The 14,990-nt window shown below is 45.8% G+C and overlaps 1 protein-coding gene across 11 annotated transcripts in view; it reads right to left on the reverse strand.

Moving 5' to 3' along the window:
• The window catches only part of CACNA1E (calcium voltage-gated channel subunit alpha1 E), a 381,746-nt gene that overhangs the window by 9,325 nt on the left and 357,431 nt on the right, over positions 1 to 14,990 (reverse strand). For 5 of the 11 annotated variants that reach the window (XM_077902057.1, XM_077902054.1, XM_077902058.1 and 2 more), the window contains 9 exons: positions 14,324 to 14,420; positions 12,122 to 12,227; positions 11,169 to 11,276; positions 10,450 to 10,550; positions 10,061 to 10,167; positions 6,208 to 6,319; positions 3,158 to 3,286; positions 1,945 to 2,125; positions 749 to 939 (listed from right to left, as the gene is read on the reverse strand). In XM_077902057.1, coding sequence (XP_077758183.1) covers positions 749 to 939; positions 1,945 to 2,125; positions 3,158 to 3,286; positions 6,208 to 6,319; positions 10,061 to 10,167; positions 10,450 to 10,550; positions 11,169 to 11,276; positions 12,122 to 12,227; positions 14,324 to 14,420 — 1,132 coding nt within the window. The remainder of the gene's footprint in view (positions 1 to 748; positions 940 to 1,944; positions 2,126 to 3,157; positions 3,287 to 6,207; positions 6,320 to 10,060; positions 10,168 to 10,449; positions 10,551 to 11,168; positions 11,277 to 12,121; positions 12,228 to 14,323; positions 14,421 to 14,990) is intronic. The other 6 variants (XM_077902059.1, XM_077902064.1, XM_077902063.1 and 3 more) reach the window with 3 other exon arrangements.

Raw genomic sequence — 14,990 nt, forward strand, 5'->3', positions numbered from 1 at the left:
TAGCTGGTTTTACTACTGAAGCAGAACCCTTTAGATCCCAGGAATATATGGTTATGACAGGCTTTCATGATTCTAGTCAATAAAATTTGAAAGCCACTGCTCTAGAAGAAACTTCTCAACTGCCTCTAAAAGTCCACTGTAATAGACCCTCCTCCTCCTCTCCTCTGCTCGCTGCTGGTGAGGGGGTCTCCCGTCTGGGCTCTGACAGCCTTGAGGAGAGGTAGGGCTGGGAGTGAAGAGGAAAACAGGGCGAGAGAATGTTTTCACACAGCTTTGATGGTAATTTCTGCAAGAAAGGAGTCGTCTTCTTGGGATTGGCTGGAAGCCAGGTAAACAAGGTTGAACGGATCCAACTTATAAATTCTGTGCTGAGAGATGAATCACCATCGTAACTAATACTAGGGATCATACAACTGGTCACAGAAACTTTTCTGGCCAAAGGTGTTCCTTTCCTCCTAGATCTGGCTGAGACATTTGTGTATTTGTTGTGACTTTGTACCTCTGGGTTCTGAGGACTGAGATGCAATAACTTCTAGATACCATTGTCTTTCTTGGGGGGAACCATCTTGTTTTCCATGAATTCCTATCCTTTCTGAGTACACAAGCATGAAGTAGCTAACGTCTGTGCACAATGGATATAGTTTCCTATGAAATCAAGGATTTCATTAGGTCCACATTTTGCACCTAATGTTAACAGACCACCCCTCCTTGTCTTTCTACAGGGGCTCCACTTCCTCTCCATGCTCACCTGTCTGTTGGGGGTCTGTGACCTGGCCTCACTGGGAGACCTGGACTGTTGGCGCTCTGGGGACTCCCAGTCGGCCTGGGTCCCTCGCTCCTCTGAGTTGCAGCGGGAGACATCAGGAGAGAGAAGATGTTTTCGCTCTTTCGATCGTCCCCGCTCTCTACCCCCTGAGCGGTGGGTGTCAGACTTGTGGCCTGAGAGAGACGACAAAAGCAACTGATCACCACTCCACCCATAGTAGCCTCTGAGCACAAAGAGATGTCATACAGCCTGGGTGGGACTGGGCCTCTGAAGAATCCTCACTTCTCCAGGCATGTCAACAGGTGATCTGAATGGGAGGCAGGAGGGAGAGGGTAGAAAATTCTCCTTTTGTAAAGAGATAAGTGTGCGAGCTGCCACTGGAAAGACACATAGGTCAAAGGATGCAACTGGTTCTCTTCGGTTTTTAGGTATGCTAGACATAAATAAGATAGAATCTTTGTCAACACTACGGCCCAGGAATTATCTATGTCCTAAACATGGGTATATAACCTTTTTTGGGGAAAGATAGCATCAGAAAAGGGATGGAGATCAAAGGGTTTCAGGTCCATTGAGGACTTCTAGTCCCATTTCTGCCATTTACTAGCTCTGTGATAAAGGCATCTCACTGCGTTTTGATCTCTGTTTCCTCATTTCGTAAAAGAGAAACCATTAGAATGCTTCAAACTCTATCAGTATGACCCTTTTCCTTAAAAAACAAAACAAAACTCCAAAAACCTAAAATGATTCCAGTATCACTATTGGGATTGAAGTGGAGTTGATGGTAAAAGCCCAGCCCTTGCCAGGAATGTATTAGAGGCCCCCTAAGGAACCCTAGTGTTTTTGCAGAAGGTCATTTGAAAATCACATTTTTATTATTGAGATATAATTAAAATATAAGATTATAGGAGTTTCAGGTGTACAACATAATTGAGTGAACAGTTCTATACATTTTAATGATTTCTATAGCCCTAATCTGAAAAAAATTCCAGCCTTTATGATGAATATAGAAGATGCTGTATTAGGATAAGTCAGAGAGGGAACTCTTTTCCTGGTGACAAGTGCTCTTCCTTCCCTCGTTCTCCTCAACCTGAATCCTGTTCCAGTGACTTGCAGTTCTTTTCAGAATTGGTCATCAGAGCAGGAGCCTGAAAAGAGGTGAACAGCAAAGACCCCCTCACCTGAGTCAGAATTCAGGCGATGAGCTGACAGTCTCAGGGAGGAGTGGTAACTCCGACGACGTGACTTGTAGGTGTTTTCACTGCTTCTCTCCATGGAGAATTCCTCCAACCAGGAGGAATTTGAACGCTTATCCCGAATAGTGGAAAATGAACGTCTCATGGAGCTAGTATCTGTCACCACCTGGAAATAGGAGCCCCCAGAGGAACACAAAATCTGGATTAATTACTGAAAGGGTCTAGAAGTAAGGAGGAAGTGAGATGGAGATTGTTGAAGATTGCCAACTGTAACCTCCCTGGAATCCCTCTTGCTGAGACGTCAGCTGGAGAAAAGGGTCCTGGGCTATATTAACATAGACACTAAGACTTATCTATGGTCTTTTCTTCATGTTCGAGGAAGCAAGCAGATGAGTGTATAGTGCAAGCTTCCCAGAGAGCCATCTAACGTAGGCACTTGGCCAGTGAACCTTGAGTCACCTTGAAATATTGTGAGGGCAATTGTCAAAAAGTCTGCACCATGAGAGAAGCATAGCTTTGCCTTTTATTTGTTGCCCTTGCCTTGCACTACCATGTAGCACAGGAGCCTAGGAGAGCTTGTAACTGAGCAGCATCTAAGAATGCATTGCTCTCTCTCATCCATAACCTCCCCCCATACCTATGCCCACCCCCTCCCCAGCCCCACCTTAAACTCTGGCATTTTGATTTGCCACAGATGTTAAACAGATTCACAAAAACTTCTTGTCTCTGTCAAAACTTGATGTAAGACAGACAGACAGAAAAAAGAAGCCAGGAAAACAGACAAAGAAATGAGGCGTGGCCTGCACTGGTTAGGACAGACGGTCCTGACACAGAGCTGTGTGTGTAAGTAACTGCATATGTGCTGGGGGATCCAGGAAAGGAGGAATGGGGGAAAAAAACACAAGGAAAATCCTGGAAAATATTTCTTGCATGGCTGGTTAAGTCTTGAGGATATTGAGCCCATCCAGAAGGAGTTATACCATTTTGCTGCCTAGCTTGTTATGGTTGGGGCTTCACTGAAAACACATCTTGGAGGAGCAGGCTCTATAGAGAAGGTCCATAAGCCAGACTTTGCCTATAGGGAAGGGAGGGGGCAAATCAAGGGCTCACCTGAAAATATCAGATGTTTTGTCATAACCCACCAATCCAATACAGCCCAGGATGCCACTACACATGGCAGGTGGTAATAGCTTTTTACCTGGGGATCCACAGTCAGGCGTGGCATAGAAGATGCCCTCCCAGATCCCGTATGCTCCTGGGTGTCCGAAGGAAGGTAGATGCCATGGTTAGAGGACTGCACGCTTTTTAATTCACTAACCTCTGGCTCCTGGAAATAAACACACAGCCAAGCTTGTGGGACTCGGTTCCATCTCATTGCTTCTCACCTCCAGTGGATGATTCGGCCTCCTCCATGACAAGAATGGCTTTTAGAAGAGAGACTTGCATCTCTGAGGTCTCAGTTGTATGTGTATATGTGGGTGCATCCGTGTGTGCACATGTGGTATACCAGATGTCCCAGATAGAAAGCTCTACTGGGAATAAAAAAGTAAAGATGGCCTTTTCTAGTCAAGTATCCTCTTATTTACCACAAAGCAGTGCTTCAGATTGGCTAGTTTTGTAAAACAGTATCACTCATAATAGTTCTTAGATATGTGAAGTTTACTTTCTGATAGTTGGTAGTGTTAGGATTCTTCTTTTAATGTGATGAAGTTATTTATCAAACAGAAACCACTGTTCTAAGGAAAGTCACTAATTTCTGGTGTCAAATACATCAGCTCATACCTTAAGCCACGTGATTTATTAGCTGAGAGCTTTCTTGTGATTAAAACCATTCAAAAAATGTGATAGATGGCCATCTGTCAGGGATGCTCTAGACTAGGGCAGTCCAATAAAAATATTACATGAACTACCTCTAATTTTAAATGTCCTAGTAACTACATTTTAAAAAGTCTTTAAAAACATCCAATGTAATATATTTTATTCAACCCAATATATTCAAATATTCTCATGTCAACATGTAATCAATCTAAAAATGGGGATGTTTCACTTTTTTTTCCCTCTACATCTTTGACATGGGCATGTATTTTCTACTTCTAGCACATCTCAATTTGGACTAGTCACATTTCAAGTGCTCAATGGCCACATGTGGGTGGTGGCTATTATATTCCACTGTGCCACCCGAGAACATTAGAAGGTTGGATTGGAAATCTCTAAGGTCCTACCAGCTCTTTTATGTGATTTTCCTGGTTAAAGAATATTAGTTTGGCAACTGTACATGATCTACACAGATAGCTACTGTCACTGCATAAGGGGTAGAGTTGCCTTAGAAATGTTTACATGGGACGCCAAAGAGACCTAGAAATATCCTGGACATCTGGAGATTATACTAGAAAAAAGGCTATTTTATATTTAGGGAATGACACCCTAAAAACCTAGTTGTTTAAATAGGGGACTGCTGAAGGAAAGGGTGCTCAAGACCCTCCCCCTTAGTCTCCAAGATCATTTGGCCAGGTGGTTTCTGGTGCGCATGGGAGGACTGCCCATCTAGGACATGTGATATGTGCACTTCTTGAGGAAACTATAGTGTTTGCAGTACATGCTTTATAAAGCACACAGGTCCAACTTAAAACAGACGTGGTAACAACACTGCAGTTTGTGAGGTGTGAGAGGTGGTATAAGACACACGCACAAATCATGGCCACGCCTCCAGATGTGGAGCAGGGGCCCCGAGGATGGGCAGGAGTACACAGTGGTGAGTGTGTAGCACGGGCTGACACCTGAACTGAATTACAGACACCAGTACTGACAATGAGATGAACACAGATCCAAAAAGTCCTGGCACTATGGCTCAGCCCCGGGGAACCCACAGAAATAATGATGTAATGAAGCCTCACTGTGAAAGAAAGGACACATTATTGAGATTTTCCCAGCCAGATGCAGCCAGATGCATCATCAGGCAGACAAGCTGTAAAATGCTGAGAGGCACTTTTAAGAATCAAACTATCTGTACCAATTAGTCCATGGTGCTAAGTTCCTCATAAAGGAAGGCAGGGAATTAGTCCAAGGATTCCTGCTTACCTTACCAAGAAAACCCACTCTGAGAGGGTCTGGTCTAGCAGTCTCCCACACATCTACACAGAATTCCCTGTCTCAGCAGTCGCAGGAGTTGGAATCACCTATTTGTCTGAGCTAGTGGAGGGTCTTGCCCTCCCTCTAAGGGTACCTATGCCAACAGACATGTACTCCATAAACAGGCCAGTCCCACACTCCACCCACATCATCCATCCAGGATGGCTCTGGGGTGCACGGTAGCAGTGGAGGGGGTCAGGAGAGAAGGGAAGAGAAAAAACACAGATGAATTATAATCAAAGTGACACAGAACTCAGGATAAACTGTCTAATATGGACTTTTGCAAATGTTGAGTTTTGTCTTTTCCTTTCCAGACTTGCGAACACTTGAGCTTTATTCTAAGCTCTGGAGGGAACTTGCTCTCACAACTCCTGAACTAAGGTTAATAGTAAAGTCTATTATCATTAAGAATCGCATTTTAGCTTTGCATTAGCAAAATCTAAAGTCAATGCTCCCCTCCCCCCAACCTGCCTTCTTCAAACTTCAACCTGATTCAATAGGTTTCTCAGGAATTTTACTATTTATGTTAATGAAAAACTCTAGGCCCTAGAGAGGGATTTTAGGGACCTCCTATATGAACTTGATTTATAGAATTGTGACCAAAAGGGACACAGAAAAAAGGTAAGAGATTCTTCTGTAACTCTTAGCAGATAGCTAAGTCACTCACATCTGATTCCCTGAGTTACCCAGGAGATGAGTACCTCCAAAGGGCTGGCATAGAGCATTCCTGTGTTTCCCAGAAACAGCACCTGGCTACAGTAAGCTGTCCATTTGGTTCCACTCATTCTGATGATTCATCCTAAGGCTCTGTATCAAAGGCAAGAATTTGTGACTCTTGCTTCTATATTTGCTGCTTGCAGGCATAAATTAAGAAGGTTTGGCCTGAAGCAATCGAAGTACCTGCAGCAGGTAAGGGGCCTCTGGGATTCTAAAACCCACAGAGGGAGCATTTGTCAGAGAACATGAGAAACTGAACCATGAAAGGAGGGACAGGAGGGTGGCTAACTGGCAGGGTTTTCCTGATAAACCCTTAGCTATGAAATAAAATTTGGAAATGACAGTGGGAGGGATCAGGAAACCAAGGATGTATTTGTGAGGTCATGTAACTCATTGATTCACCAGAGACTGATGTTCCTGGAACTGTCCATCATCGGCTGGATCCATACAAGCCAATTGGAATATTTCCTGGGGGGAGAGTGGACTCATCGAAGGGTATCCACTACGGCCACTCCTGAAAAGCAATGGCAAAGTAAGAGGTAACATGTTCATGAGAGAAAGAGAAAGTCATGTCATAGCTGCCGCTACTAATTCCCACCCCAGATAGGACTTCCTTCCCAGGCAAAGGGTGACACCTATCAGTACTAGCTGGCTTTGTAAGGCTGGTAACTGACAGGCTGGATCCTAGAATTAAAAAGTAAAAAAAAAAAAAAAAAAAAAAAAAGCATTGGAAAGGAGAAGCCACTGTTTTCAACCTGCATTTGGAACCATTCATCATTCTGCTGGTGACTAGACTATCTGTGACAAACGGCATTATTTGTCACACTCAGCCATATGGAAGACCAATGCTCAATTACAAACCTGTTTCTGCTCAGTTTCTCCCTTCAGCAGTAAAAAAAAAAATACTGTAGTTTAAACAGTGAACAGTTTGTTTAAATATTAAGCAGTCATGGTCTTTTAAATAATTTCCTCCAGTTTCAGTAGAAATACGGTTTTATTGTGCCAACATCCTTGGCCAAACTAAACAATTCAATGCCATGAGCATTTATCGAAGGATAGCTCTGTGCCAGACACTATGTCTGTTGGTTTAGGAACTAGGTGCAATGATCTCTGAGGTGGTGGTGCGGAGGTTGGTAACTTCTGGGTTGATGGCTATGGAGGAGGATACCTAAATGGTGATGAGGTAAGAGGCCTGTGAATGAAAGCTATGGTGAGCTGTCCCAGTGTGCCTGTTATTAAACCACTGCTTGGTATCTGTAGGCACTCTTAGCCAAATGGGATACTTAGGAGAAACAGAAGTAGCCAGTCTCTCCTGAGAAGATGGCTGTTGCTGCCATTCACTGCTACTAGCATAGTACCAGGTGCCCTCTGACCTCCTCAAAAATGCAGAGTAAGCTTCCTGGTGGTGGGAGGGACAGTGGTCAGGGACTGAGCCACAGCTCTCAAAAATGGTGGGGCCGGAGGGAGAGATGGGGCATGATCTTGTGCTCCAGGGACAGCCATTTCATCGTTGAGAGTATTGCACTCATGAATGCATCCACTGGAAAATGCGAGGCATGAACAAATTTACTTAAAAATTAATCCACAGGCACAATCTTACCTGGACTGGGATCACAGGGAGAGATCTGAAGAGCAGAGTCACCCCCACCTGTCCCCTTGCTGCCAGGAGGATGTTTGCTGAATTCTCACAACTGACACAGAGTGATCTGATATTTAAATGACCTGCTTACATGTCAGTCATCTTCCTCAGAGGCCTTCTGAGAACCTCGAGGAGCAAGATGAGCACTGCTCTATGAGAAATCCCAGAATCCCCCACAGGTAGAGAGGACCCTTGGGATTACCAAACAAGCTCATAGAGTTGAAGAACTTGAAGCGAGATGACATCCTTCCTACTTTAAAAACCTTGTCTGGTTCCTCATTGTCAGGATAAAGTCTGGAATATGGCCTCTCATGATCTAGTTCTTTTCTCTTGCCCTGTACCTCCTGCTCCTGAATTTCAGACACACTGGACTCTCCTAGTTCATTGAATGTGCCCGCCCGGCTTCTCTCTGCCTCAAGATGTTAATACAGACTCTTCCCAGAGAGCAGAAAGCTTTTTTCCCAACCCAACTCTTTTCATATCATCTTGAATTCATTCTTTCAAATTTACCTTGTGAAGGAAATACGCTTTGATTTTTCCCCTTGCCAGAGCTCACATGGACTCAGATTGTGCCATGTTGTTTTCTTCCTCATACAAATCACAGAAAATGACAACTGTTCTTCTTTCTAGCAATTCTGCTTCATGAGTAGCTTTCCAGCAGGTATAAGCTCAATGACGGCAGGAGGTCCTGAGGAACCAGCCTGCTCCTCCACCAGTGTCCCCCTTTCAGGAAACATGCCAACATCCCCCTTTCAGGAAACATGCCAACATCCACCCCAAGGTGTAGGCCAGAAACTTGGGAGTCATCTTTTATTTTTCCCTCTCCTTCACTCCCTGAGGCAAATCAATCATCAAATCCCACCCAGTCTCCCTACTGGAAATATTTCAGGTCTGAGCATCTCGCCTCATCTCCAGCCTGTTAGTCCAAGTCACAGTCATTAATGATTAGCACAATGGCAGTCACATACTAAAAGCAGTTCTATTGTCCAGACTGGTTTCAAGAATCATCTTTAAAAAGCCCTGTCTGATCATGTCCCACTGATGAGTAAAACCCCATGGCCCTTAGATCAAGTCTCACTTCTGTATTCTGCTTATAATGCTTCCACCTGTTGGCCTCACTGAGCTCCCCGTGCTCCAGCCATTCTGACAGTTGTCAGGTTCCTGAGGCTTATCCCACTCTCCCCTGTCTTGAAGACCATGCCTCTGAGTCTCACTTTGCACAGGGAGGCCTCCCCAAACCCTTGAACCAGATGTGCTACTTCCCTTCAGTGGCATCGCAATAGGCTACCCTTCTGCATTTTAACCTTCGTTACTTTTGTAATTTTTTTTTCAGGATTCGTCTCCATGAGGGCTGTGATCAGTGAAATCCCGAGTGTCTGAGCCAGCTTTTCTATCATATAGGATTTTTAAAAAAATATTGGTCAAATCAAGGAGTAAATGAATCAATAAACATGGGAAGAAAGTGGTTTGATGCCATGGTGGGAGACATGTATGGTAAACTGGTGGGGTGAGGGAGATCTCGGTGGAGGGGTGCCCTCCTTTCTAAGCCAAAGTCCTTGAGAAAGACACTGGACTTCCACTGCTCCAGTCATACCTCCCTTCCTACACAGACCAAAGATAAACATCTCCTGGTTTTCTGTAGACACGTGAAGCCATACCTTGCTTTTTTTTTTCATACCTTGCTATCTTATACCATCAAATATTTGTAAAGATCAATAATAGCTTTGATCATGATGTTGGTCCTTTGCTTCTCTTGCACATGTGTTACCTTGTGACCTCCGAGATCAGTGCTTTTCAAGCACAGGTGTCTAACACCACAGGCTGAAAGGGATTCATGGTGTGAGAAATTCCAAATGGCCTTCTGATCCAGGGTCTCATTCCCAGGCCCTGATTTCATTCCTCTGATAATTACTGAAGTTGTGGTATTTAGTGATTACTGGCTCCATGAGAACTAGGACTGGCTTAAATCCAACCACAAAAACTTCCTCATGTGAGGTAGAGGGACTCCTGCCCTTTGGATACTTATACGTGTTTGCTGATGACAGAAAGATTGTGTTATTATAACGAGATATGTATGCCATAATACATCATTTAGGCTAACGACCAATGGAGGGGCTAAGAGTTGGCAACTTCCTTAACTGATGTTTTGTTTCCACTTCTAATACAGGCTTTTTTTTTTTTTTCTTTTCCTTATCTAACATTCCTTTTGTTCATTACTGATAATAGTGCAGTGGGAATACTCTGGAGTTAAGGATAACAAACTTAACCTCAGTTCAGCTTCCTACTAGCCACATGACTTTGGGCAGCTTATTTAGTCTCCAGTTTCTTAGTTGTAGAGTGATGACACTAACATGTGCCCTTCCTTCTTTGTCCATTCACAGTGCTCTCTCTCTCTCTCTCTCTCTCTCTCTCTCTCGGGCTGGCCCCAGTGCCGAACTTGCTATTACCCTTGCTGAAGAACTGTTTTAAAATAAAAAATATATATATTGTTGTCTCAACCTCAGAGAAAGGATTGCTTGGCTCAGAACTATTATTTCTTAGGCGTTTCTGGGCCTGCATGATGGCACTGGTGATGGGATGCAAGCAGGCCAGCTGTGGACCTTTGGTAATACTCACAGGCCTGAAACGGGGTCCTGCTGGAGATAGGGCAGGGCTTTGGCATTAGCAATGATCTCCTGAGGCAGAGATGAGGGCTCCATTCGCTGGAACATGGGTGCATTTTTCTGTATTAAAAGTAGGAAAAAGGAACTCATGTGACTATGGGGTATGCTCATGGGGGGGGATGGGAAATACAAATCACTTGGGTAAGACAGGAGCATGCCTGATCCTCTGATCCCCTGAGTTTCTAATCTCCAACACTAGAAGGTTCCTGCATGCTGCACTCCTTCCTCTGCTTCTAGCGCTTGCAGGGCACCATGGCCCAGGGAGGCGCAGGCCTGTCCCTATAGGGGCCCTCCTGGGACTCCTCGTGGCCCACCGACTCCCAAGTTGTCCTTGACTCTCACCTGTTCCTCCAGCTGCTGCCTCTGTTTCTTCACCTTACTCTGTTTATAGTAGTCCATGATCATCATTGCTGCATAGATTTTGCCCACAGTCAGGTCAGAGGCTAAAACCACAAGTGTGGCATGGAAGGGAATAGGGAGAAGACAGGTGGCAGAGAGTGAGAACACCTCACAAGCTTTCCCACTCTCTGAAGTAGGTCTGCTCCCTCAGCCACCCATCTAGCCAACATTTATGGAGAGCGCCACAGGTGCCGGACCCTGGGAATACAAAGTGACGAGGTCCTGTATCTACCCTCAGGGAGCTTCCACAGCCACCCAGAGAGGGTAAGGATACTGATGATAAACCACGTATTAATAAGCATCAGCTCTGCTGATCTCCAGTGCTATCTCTAAGTCACAGCTGCATAGAATAAGTCACCTTATTCCCAACTGTGGGAGGGTTTGCTGAACACTATCATGTGCAGGGAGAGAGCTATGCACTCAAGAAGTTTTACCCACAACTACAGTGACCAATCTTGGAGGGGGTGGGGAGAAAACAAACAAAACCTTCCAATTCATGCAAAAGGGATTAAGAAGTGGGGGATCTGGATTTCCCCTAAGGATAAAAGAGCCACCTTTCCTTATCTCCTTGATCACTTCCTATTCCCCCCCTCCACGTGACAGATGTGACCTTGGCATGCTGAGCCCACAGCGACAACACTACCCAGGAGGAGACCCCACACCTTTGGGCATGGGCACAAGCAGGTCTAGCATCTTCTGGGACAGGTGAGGCCAGATGGCCAGGGTCTCCTTTTGCAGCTCCGAGTCTAGCTGCTGCCTGTCTGCACCACCTAGAATAAGAGAAATTTTAATAAATAGAACAGACACACAAATAACAAGGCTGGAGGGAATAGATGGGGGTGGGAGCTGAATCAGCATGGCACCTCATATCCTCAGAGGAAATCCTGGCACTTGGTGACAGTGGATCTTGTAATACCACGTCTTTCTGCTGAAGAAGCAGAACACATTTTGGCTCCCCTTTCTAGTGACTCAGAGATACCGTGTCACAGAGATCTGAGGCCCCAAGACCAAGAGCACCTTCCTCATTCATTTGAAACACCTCCCAGGTGCTTAATGTATCAGAGGACAAAATGAAAAGAGCCATAAGGAGCCTCCCCTGCCTCATTATACGTACATCAATTCTTCCAGCAAGTCTGACTCCATAGTCTGAGTGACCTGATTTTAAAGAGGATTTGGATCAGGCAAGAGCAGACAGGCTGGAGGTCTCTAGAAGTAGTGATCCTTTTTTCTCCTAAATCACTGAATCAGAAATTGAGAGGAGCAAAGGACTGCCCTGAGAGCACCCATCACACACCTTCCAGGGCATCATAGAGAAACCACATAAGAAAAAGACAAAATCAAAACTCATTTGTTCAATAAGCAAACACTTCTAAAATGCCTACTGTGTGCCAGCCACTGAAGAGCACATGCTGGTGAGCTGAAAGGAGCCACAGAGATTATCAAACCATTTTTCCAGGGAGAAATGACAAACATTTCTGAGTCAGAGGTGAAACTAGGACCCTGTAGCACATTTGCACATCGTGGCGCTATCAGACGGATGCAAGTTTGCACCTCTCCATCCTCTGCCACCTCGGGTGAGTTATTCTAGACTCCTGTTTTTCCATCCCCAGCTCACCTTTGGCGATTTTGATGTCCAGGGCTGTCCGGATCAGAGCCATCAGTGTGGAGGTGAAGTGGACTGTCATGTCCTCAGCTACTGGCATATTCATTAGGACCAACCTCTGTGCGAAAGAGAGAAAAGAAACAGCAGGAGGAAAAAAATATCGAAAGAAACCTCGGTGAGCAGAGAAGCAAATTACAGGGGTCAAATGCAGAGACAAAAAAGAAGGGCAAGGATTCCCTGTCCCCATTCCCACCTCCTCTCCTTGCCTCTCACTTAGGGTTCATTCACTGCTATGTAGTTATTGAGTTTGTTTTTTCCTAGGGGATGGTGCCGAATTCCAAAAGAAGGGGGACTGAGCATTCTGCAGGACTCCTCCATGGTCCTAGGAATGTCTTTGATAGGGGTGGAAAGTGATTTCTAAGAGAAATGGCTCAGAGAGAAGAGTCAGCTCTGGGAGGTGACTCCATTCCCTGATTCGAGGCTGTTCTGTTCCCCCTTGTCCCATGGATGCCCCCAAAATGCAAACGGAAAGAAAGGGATGGGGGAGATTCTGTTTTGCTTATTTGACTTGAAAGATGCATCCTGATGCCCCCTTTTTGAGTCTTTAAAAGGTGAAATTTGCCAGCACATGATTAAACATGCATAAGTCCAACTTATCCAAAAAGGATGAGGTGGAGCAGGATGGAAAAGGAAGAGAGTGCAAACAGGGTCTAGGGGAAGAAGGTTGGGGGAGCAGAGGAGAGAAAATGAGAGAAGGGTGACCAAGGCAGGAGCAGAGTGGGCAGGCCTTGTTCCCCTTACCCAGACGAAAGGATCAAACTGAAATGGCCAAATCCACTTTCCAGAGAGTATCTTGCTTTTGGAATCCTTTACCTCCCCCCACCCCATCCCGGCACCCTCTCTCCCTCCAAACTTCATCCCAGAAGTTCAAAGAACTCAATGCCACATTCCACCACCTGGTACTTTTGGATGTGGCCATCATGAGCAAAAAGGATGCCAGCCCATCAGCTGTGCATGGAGAGCCATGTGCTGGACCCTAAAGGGCCCTGTTCCAAGGAGATGCTCTCTGGAGCTGTACAACTTTGAGGTAGCAGCAGCAGAAGGTCCTCTGGCAGAACCACCAGCCTAGCAGGGAGGGATGTGTCTCTTCCCAAGGCAGGATCTCTAATGCGCCATTGGAACATCTCGCCTAATGTGATTCCACAGACATGGTGTCTTAGAGTGTAAAGTCAGTTTCTTGTTTGTTTCTGAGTTCCATCTCTCTCCCACTTCCTTAAGCTTCTAGACAAGTGGCACATTGCTGTGGTGTGTTCCTAGATGAAAGAGCTCCAGAGTTCTGGGTCAGCCTAAACACCATACAGGAACTATTACTAATGGGTGGAGAAAAAAAATTAGGCCCTAAAGCTCTGGGTACCCTAATGGCAGGTGACTTCCAATATATAATGCTGCTGAGCAAGCATGGGGAATCCACCTGTCACTATGGGGCCAGCCCCCGTCATCAGTGAGGCCAGTAATGCAAATCTAATGCTGAGCACAACTTGTGCCATTGTCACCTTTTCTCTTGTACTGACAAGAGAACCTGGCAGCTGAGCTGATGGGGGAAGGGGGCCGGATCCTTCGTCATGTATCATAGAACTCATGTTCTTCTTTTTCTCCCGATATCTAGAAGGAACCATGCCACAGTTCCTTCCTATGTCAAAGAAGAAGAAATTTGTTAAGGATTTGCCTCTCTCCTACAAATTTCTGGAACCGCGTTTAGATACATTTCTGCATTATTTCCTTAGTTTGTCTAATCGAAGGTTTTTTTTTTGTTTGTTTGTTCTTTTTAACAGGCTCTGATAGCGGTTTTGCTATAGGCTTCCTTCTTGTGCATATATGCTATCCTACCGGTCACCACTCTGCCTCCTCTGCGGAAACACGCTAGTTAACACCTCTTTCCTAGTAATCTGCTCACAAGAAGCCACACACTTATAGAAATGCAAAATCACACACAGAACGCCCCAAGGTGAAAAGTCTTGCCAACCATCCTCCACATTGTTTCAGGACTCTGTGCTTCCAGGAACCTTCCCTGCCCTTCCATCTCATCATTTCCTTCCCCCTTGGTTCCCTCCTCCACCTCCCCAGCCCAGCTTCCTCCCCATGTTCTGGCCTCCCCACAGCTGGGTCCCATTTCCTGCCAGTCTCTAGCCCAGAACAAAGGAAGGGGTGGTCTACCTTATATGCCACTTTGGAGGGACATCTCTTGCCGAGGCCTAGCGGTGGTGACATGAGAGTCAGCATTTCATACATCTCAGTATAATGGATGCGGCCACTGCTCATGGAGGGGTGGTAAGTGGGGACGGGGCGGGTCGGCGGGGAGGGTGGCAGGGGAAGGAACAGAAGTGGGGAGCAGGATGCAGACCGGGAGGAGAGGAGAACAGGCATTCCCAGAGAGCCGAAACAAAACAAACAAAATAATACAGAAAACAAAACAAAATGGACAAACAGAAAAAGAACAGGAAACCTGTTAATCAAGGCAAATCGTACATGTGACTCCATCCTGGTGCGGATTTATATCACGCCCCACACAGACCCGGGAACATTGAGGGCAACCTCTGGTCCCTCTGACCTTGGTGTGCAGTCCTGGGGACTCGTTTGCTCCTCCTGGATGGTCATGAGCCTACTGGGCTGTTCACTCTCTCCAACCCCCATTCAACAACACAAGCCGGTTTTCAATTCCCAGGGCTGTGTGTGAGCGGTATAAAACGGATAGACGGTGCTCCAGCCATGGGTTAGGATTTATGGCCCCAGCTGGGATGGGGCCCCGACCCAGAGGGAGGGCCTTTCTCCTCCTCTGAACCCACAGGCAAGAACGTCGTGTATCCCCCCTCCGTGAGTGTGT

This window comes from Canis aureus, chromosome 6, assembly GCF_053574225.1.
Source record: "Canis aureus isolate CA01 chromosome 6, VMU_Caureus_v.1.0, whole genome shotgun sequence".
Classification (NCBI taxonomy): Eukaryota; Metazoa; Chordata; class Mammalia; order Carnivora; family Canidae; genus Canis; species Canis aureus.